The sequence below is a fragment of the Agelaius phoeniceus genome, chromosome 12, assembly GCF_051311805.1.
Source record: "Agelaius phoeniceus isolate bAgePho1 chromosome 12, bAgePho1.hap1, whole genome shotgun sequence".
NCBI classification, from domain to species: Eukaryota; Metazoa; Chordata; class Aves; order Passeriformes; family Icteridae; genus Agelaius; species Agelaius phoeniceus.
In genome coordinates this window covers 22,240,120-22,247,668 of record NC_135276.1, presented here as the reverse complement: position 1 = coordinate 22,247,668, position 7,549 = coordinate 22,240,120, and the positions used below count along the sequence as shown (strand labels likewise).

The window sequence follows — 7,549 nt, the reverse complement described above, 5'->3', positions numbered from 1 at the left end:
GTAATCAGGATGTATTACCCCCTTCTGCTAGATGGTCTCCTGGCCAGCCTGGCAGTGGTCTCCCATAAAGAGAAGTGCCCACAACCCTCAGTCCTTTTCCCAAATCAGTGTTTTGAGTTTAATTTCAGTATTCTTAATTTCTGTATCCTCTGGGTGTCAGCACTGCTGCTGCCGCCAAGTATTAAAACCCAGCAGATGAGACGCACAGGGAAGTCTCTTATACAATAATTTCACATTTCTTTTTCAGAATCCATTAATGAGCCAGTTTTTAAACTATTTAACGTGATACATTAATCCCACAGTTATTTTCAGTCAGTAGCCACAGTGCTAAGCCTTGAAGAGCTGTAACACAGTGACCCATTATCAGCAAATGAAGCAGAGCAGGAAGCACTAGATCAGGACCTTCATGTCACCCTCTCCCCTGTAATGTTATGCAGACAGCTGAGCTCATATATTTGTGCCCAGCTTTTAAGTTAGTGTGGAAGCTGAAGTGAAAAGGGTCCAAACCAACCTCTGTTATAATGGCTTTTTGTTCCTTGACTCTCCTGGCTTCTTCTGAACATTGTTCAAGACTGAAGACTTTGGAGAGAGGCAGTGCTTTTCCACTTCGGCACAGAACGGCTTGGCACGTCCCCACGTTGGCCACCGTCAGAGAAAAGTTGCTGGCTGGATCAGCCACCTCATTACGAATGTAGCAAAGGACAGCAGAGGAACCCAGCTTCTGCCCAGCCATGCCCAGCTTCCTGTTGGAGGAGAAGGTGTAGGAGGCTCCAGACTCTACTGACAGGCATTCTGGAGGGCTGCCTCACCCCAGCTAACATTGATATACCTTATGCAAGTCCCACCAAGACCAGCCTGCTCACTGTCCTACCTGTGGGAGACCAAGAAGGTGTTGGACATGAACATGGTGTCAGACTGCTGTACCTCCTCCAGGAGCACATCAGCCATGGTGCACTGCAGCAAACGTGGCAGTTCTTCATTCTTGTCACCATCAAACATGCCATACACAGCCTCCACCCCCTCTGCAAAGCTCCCCAGTGCCAGGGATGACACACACAGCCTGTCAGAAAAGCATACAAGCTAAGTTAATATGTCTCAAAAAATGATCTTGTTTTCAAAACCACAGCCATCAGGCACCTTGCTGTGAGTGCCATTCTCACAGGGCAGCAAAGCCACTATCCCTACATTCACTAGCCTGGGAGATGTACAGCTGCATTTCATTATTGGAACTCCCAAATCCTCCTTGACCACATGCAGGAGAGGGCCACAGGCACAGCTGGCAAGAGAAAAAGCATCTTTGCTGCAGAGGGAAGGAGAGTCCAAGTGTACTGGGAGAAGTGTGAAAGTTGAGGCAAAAGGTAATGTGGAGACATGAGTTACCAAGATTTAGTAAGAGATCCAGAGAGAAAAAGGGAAGGATGAGCTCTTGGGCAAAACAGGTCTGCTTGAGTGCTCAGCAGTGCACTCTGCCCAGTATCCTGAGAAGACAGTGTCAGTGTTCAGCAGACCATAATACTCACTTATTTCTTTGGCCTGCCATCTCAGCTACTCCGTGACTCCAGAAGACAGAAGTGAGTGCCGAGTCTGCCGTGAGGGAGGGCTTAGCATCAATCTTCAGTGTGCTAATGTGACTACAGAGAGAACAGAAGTTATGCTTTTCTAGAACCTGCTGAACAGGCCTTAGGACCTTGTCCAGTCTAGTTTTAGACAGCAGTCTGTGTAAAGAACTGCATCAAGGAAAGGAGTTTAAGGTGTAGGTCTTCTGGTGATGCCTGGCTGCTTATGCCAGAGACACCTGGGAAAACTTCATACCATCTGAAAAATTCCTTGCTCTGATGTTTCAGACCCAGACTTTTCCCTTCCCAAAGACAGCTGCCTCAGGCAGGGAACATTATTCCACCATGCAGTGATAAAGTGCTTTTACTTTACTATCCCATTTCCTCTCCTGGCAAGAGTTACCCTTCCCTGTGCAGGTCACTACTGGGTTGACATGTCAATGGCTCACCTGAAGATATCCAGTGTCTTGTGTTCTAACACCAGGTTTGTGTTTCCACTCAGATCCAGCTCTTGCAAGGCACCTGGCAGTGCCTCAGGGATTAGGATTTCTGTTAACTCATTGCAGCTCAAATCCACAAACTGCAGTAGCAACAAACAGCATGACAAAGAAAATACTGTGTTGTGTTGTGTCATCAGTTACTCCAGTGCTCCTTACAAACATCATACAACCCTGCTACTTATTGTATCTCACACACAGGTTATGGAAGTGGATCTGACTTGTCAGAAGAACGATTTATAAGCAACCTGTAATAGCCATGACTCCAATACTGAAAGACTAGGTCACACCAAAGATAAAGGAAAGCCTCTATATGCAAACCTGCCTAGCTATTTAACACTGCCCACTGTCTCAAATGCAAGCAACCAGAAATGTCAGAGACAAGGGGTAAAGGTGACATGATCTTTGTTCAACTCAGAAAGGTGAGAGATCTAGAAGGCATATTGTGTGGCCTCTTCTCGGGTTGATCAAGCAAAATCATAGAGCCACAGAATATCTGTGCTGGAAGAGACCTTAGAGCTCATTTTTTCAACACATCTACCATGGGCAGGGACACCTTCCACTACAAGAAGTTGCTCCAAGACCTGTCCAACCTGGCCTCGAAACTTCCAGGGATGGGGCAGCCACAGCTTCTCTGGGCAACCTGTGCCATGGTCTCCCCACCCACACAGGGAAGAGTTTCTTCCTAATATCCAACCTAGACCTACTCTCTTTCACTTTAAAGCCATTCCCCCTTATGCTGTCAACCGATGCCTTTGTCCAAAGTCCCTCACAAGTTCTCTTTTAGTCACTTTAGGTAATGCAAGGTTGCAATAAGGTTACTCCAGACCCTTTTCTTCTCCAAGCTGAACAACTCCAAACCACTCAGCCCATTGCCACAGCAGAGATGCTCCAGCCTTCTGATCATCTTCATGGACTCCTCTGGACCCACTCCAAGAGGTCTAAGTCCTTCTTGTGCTGAGGACCTGGGTGCAGCCCTCCAGGTGGGATCACATCTGAGCAGGGCAGGGGGGCAGAATCCTCTCCTTACCTGCTGTCTATGCCACTGGGGATGAGCCCGGGATGTGTGGGGGGTTTCTGGGTGCCAGCACATATGGCCAGGGCATGTCCAGCCTCTCATCCAGCAGCATCCCCAAGCCCTTCTCAGCAGGGCTGCTCTCGACCATTCATGCCCAGTCTGGATTGATACCAGGGGCAGCCCTGACCCAGGTACAGCACCTTGCACTTGGCCTTGCTGGGACCTCCTGTTCTCTCCTAGCAGTTACTCATTCTATAGCCCAAACTTTACCCAGATATCTCTTTATCTTCTCCATACAAATACCTGAATACGGGGCAAATGCAGGATTTCTGGAAAAATGCTGATTTCATTAGAGTGTGCAATAAGCGTATGAAGTAGCTTGCAGTTTGCAACCGTTGTAGGAATTGTTTTCAGTTTGTTTCCACTCAGATTCAGTTCTTCCAAGTGCTCCAGCTTACTAAGTTTGCTGAAATGGAAACAAAAAAATACTGTATCTTACAGACATTGTAACTTTCTGAAGTTGCAGATGAGGTATCTACAGACACTGCCCTTGATGAGCTACTTTTCTGATTTACTGACAGGAGATCCAAAGTCCTAGGAGATGCTCTAGTAAGATGCAGGGTCCCCAAGCCTGGCTTGGATTTGTACAACAGACAGACCCTTCACCATCAGTGCTGAAGTTGCAAAGAAATATCACCCCATCCCCACACATATGCAACACAAGAAGTTACATCCCTTGGTCCCCCTGGATGGCACCTTAACTAGAACAGGAAAACCTACAGACAGCACTACCCTGTGCCAATCCCCCTTAACAAGTTTCTCCTCCTTTTGTGTGTAGAAAATGTCAGGTTTTTGTCTTCAAGCCACAGGGAGAGCATCTCACTCTGACTTTGACTCACATACAATCATGGGGAGGTGGCAGCTTCCTCCCAGCATTGTCTTGCCTAACAGCCTTACTGACTTACCTTGCAGGGAAAGTCTGCAGGTTGTTGTTTGCCAGATGCAGGATCCGTAGGTTTGGGTGTCCCACCAAGACAGGGATGCATTGATCTGTGAGGTTGTTATTAGTCAAGTATAGCAGCTGCAGCATGCTCAAACTCTCCTCCCCCGGACACGTGGAGGGCAAGGACTCCAGGCTGTTGGCAGATGCATTCAGGTACCTGAGGCTAACCACAGCAAGTGCAAGAATCAGACTTCACATCATCCAAACCACTCCATTAACATGGAAAAGGAGCTGTACAAATGCCAGTGTAGACAGCAGTATGAGACAGGAGGCCAGACAATACTGTAACATCCCTAGTCATATTAAGCTTAGCTTAATTAAAGCACCTGAGTTGCATTTAGGGGATGCAGGGTAGTGGCCTGCGGACTTAAGCAGAAACTAAGAGGGTTTAACTCTTGTTTAAGGCTTTGAAGGCCTTTGGTTTAGGTAATCCTAAGTTTCTTAGACAACGGTAAGGATTATAGGGGAGATAGGAAGGAGTATGACAGACATGGTGGTTAAGATAGCAATTGTGATGCTGGTTGGTTTGTTAGTGCGTCATTGTTTTATGTGGTTTGTAGTGTGTGGGGGGAGTGTGATAATTGTGCAGTGAGTCTACTAATGACTTACTAGCTATATGCACTGTGGATGCATTTTTACAGTAAACAGTGAGTACTGAAAAGCCCATGGGTAATACTGGTGGAAGCAGACAACATAAAACTTTACTTAAAGAAGGGCTTCTTTAAAGAAGGGCTAACTCCAGTGTGAATACAGTTAGGAGAGACTGTTCATTTGTAAAGGGTCTCTCTTGTTGCTCTCGAATGACCTGAATCTAACTGGCTTCTTTTCTTTGCACTTGAACTTATGACTACTTTTAAAGACAAAGTTCTTCTGGCAGCTTCTGTTTTCCTGTAATTATACAGTAACATGGACTGATTCCTTCGAATCAGCTTGATGGCTTCCCTTATGGCACCTGAATAACCTCCTCACCAAGAGCATACCTCGTTATCTCTTATGCAAATGGAACCTTGCAAGGACAGTCACACAGGTGCCACTTTCAGCCCATACACTCCAAAGGATAATGCGGACAAAAGATGTTTGATACTGACACTCACTTCAGAGCTTTGACAAAGAGTGTCTCTGGGAGTTTAGTCAACAGATTGTGCTGAAGGTCCAGCACCTCCAGTGGAATGTGTTCTTGAAGAGGTGGAAGGCTCTGCAGATGATTGTGCCCCACCATCAACTTCCGAAGACTTAAGCTTCTGAGGATCCTAGAAAGACACAGGGTTTTCTATTTAACTTGGTTCATTCCTCTTGACATTCACAGAGTGGGAAAGGTAGTATTTAATCCACTTAATTTGCTTGTACAACAGGGAAAAATTAAAATACACCCATCCATAAAATGGAAACAATTATAAAGCAGAACAACACACAGGGTAAGATGACTCAAGTCTCTCTGAATGCTTGGGTGCGTATCTTCGCTTCCCTCTACACTACTACTCTTTGGTATCTTGTGGTTCGAGTTGGTGTGCATGTGCCCAGCATTCTCTCAGGCAGACAAAGAAAGAAGTCACAAAGGAATGCTTTAAATGCCTGTTGTCACTTGTAGGTAGAAAGATGTGCTTCCACAGTGCCAACATAAATTCAAAGCTTTAACTAGCGGCTTAACACTCCTGTATTATTTCCGAGGCAGTAAATTATTCTTTGCATAATATACTTAAAATTTGGTCCCTTTAATCCACTGGATTGGCTAAAATTCTCTTCTAAGTTCTCACCATCACATCCTTGCTGTGTCCTTTTCTTGCTTTTGATGTATACAGTTTTTCTGTGGCAATCACTGGAATGTCACTGCTGTTCACCTCCTATGTCTCTTGCTTCAACTTCTCCAACCCATGTTCTGCATTTCTTCCCTGTTAACCACTTCTCCATTCAATTTTAGTGCAACTTACCCCAGGCACTGTGTCATTCATCAAATCACAGCCCCATCAAACACCCTTATTAGGCTGAGAATGTTTATGGTTTGCTTCTTCCTAGGCTAAATAACTGCAAAATTGTATTAGTTCTTGGCTCTCATTCACTGCATTTCTGCAGAAACTGAAAGGGAAATAGGGAGAAAGGAGCTGGCTGATGGTGTACTGTGAAAGCTACATTTGAGATCAGCTGAATTGTCCCTTTGTGATAACTGCCTGTCAAAGGTAACAGATGAAATTTCTGTGGCATGATGCAAAATGTATTAGGGTCTCACCTATGACCTGTGTTTACAGACAGTATGATGACACATATAAATCACAGCAGCATGTTCTATGCCAGGTGCAAACAGCTGCAGTAGCAGCCGAAAGCACAGGACAGAATTACCTAGCCCCTACTGTTCAAAATGCTGACCTAGAAACTGGTTCTTTCCAACATTTGAATGCAGAGAATTTATGATGCTACATAGAAAAAGTAAGTGAGAGTAAGTATCTCGACATAACAAGGAATTAAGCAACGGGAATAGCACTGCTTTTCTCTTCCCAGACAGCCCATTGTAGAAAAAAGCTCAGCTCTGTTTACGAAGGTTTTCTGACCTCGATGGAAGCTCCAAGAGTAGATTGTAGCTCACATCCAAAGCTTCCAGTTTCTTTGCTTCACAGGCCCAGTCTGGGACACACTGTAGTTGATTGCTGAGAAAAGCAAGTGGGAAAAGCTAGAAACCAGCACTCCATATGGAAAAGACTCTGAATGCTGCATGATTTTAGTGACAGCCAAACCAAAAGCAACAGGCAAAAAATGAACAGCATCTGAGTTAGTCACGGATAATGCAAACTGAACTGGCTCATGACTTGGCAGGGCATCCTATCTTACAGGTCTCACAATGCTGCTCCAAGGGCAGGTGTAGGCAATGAAACCAACAGCAGAGATCACTTGGAACTACTCTAAAGATTTGATCCACAGATCCCCCCCCACTCAGTTCAGTAAGCTGCCAAAGTTCAGTGGTCCCTGCTTGGATTTTTTTTTCCTAATCACAGCCTACAGCTGAAGGACAGCGAAGTCACCTGAAAAGGTCATACTGGTTCAGAAGGGCTTCTGGTCTGGGACACTTTCATCATTGTTTAGTGCTGGGCTTTGAAGTTCTATTGTTTTTAATTGCTCTCAAGATGTCCAGATACTTGCTTTAAATTCTGTTGTGTATTATCACTTACTGAGAGAGTTCTAGACATGTCAGTAGACCAGGAACCGGATAAATATTGACAGCTGTCAGACCTGATGAAGTAAAGCAAATAAGTATGATTGCAGAGCTTCAGAGAGAAAACAGCACAGAGATGCAGCTTAGTTATCAAATGAGACTCACAGTCTTTCTTTATGGAGACTCAAGGTCCCCATTGATACTTCCCATCACGGAGTTCACACTTCATACATCTACCATATGACACACTATAGTGTCTCACTATCCAGTTCTCCATCTGTCATGTGGAGCACCAGAACAAGGGAGAACTGTACTTTTCTTTGTGGGCTCCCA

The 7,549-nt window shown here is 45.2% G+C and overlaps 1 protein-coding gene across 3 annotated transcripts in view; it reads right to left on the bottom strand.

The window, feature by feature from the left end:
• The window catches only part of PHLPP2 (PH domain and leucine rich repeat protein phosphatase 2), a 32,907-nt gene that overhangs the window by 5,972 nt on the left and 19,386 nt on the right, over positions 1-7,549 (bottom strand). For 2 of the 3 annotated variants that reach the window (XM_054640624.2, XM_054640625.2), the window contains 9 exons: positions 7,233-7,293; positions 6,618-6,713; positions 5,169-5,324; positions 4,037-4,237; positions 3,375-3,537; positions 2,006-2,136; positions 1,521-1,631; positions 872-1,060; positions 512-743 (listed from right to left, as the gene is read on the bottom strand). In XM_054640624.2, the coding sequence (XP_054496599.2) occupies positions 512-743; positions 872-1,060; positions 1,521-1,631; positions 2,006-2,136; positions 3,375-3,537; positions 4,037-4,237; positions 5,169-5,324; positions 6,618-6,713; positions 7,233-7,293 (1,340 nt within the window). The remainder of the gene's footprint in view (positions 1-511; positions 744-871; positions 1,061-1,520; positions 1,632-2,005; positions 2,137-3,374; positions 3,538-4,036; positions 4,238-5,168; positions 5,325-6,617; positions 6,714-7,232; positions 7,294-7,549) is intronic. The other variant, XM_077184877.1, reaches the window with a different exon arrangement.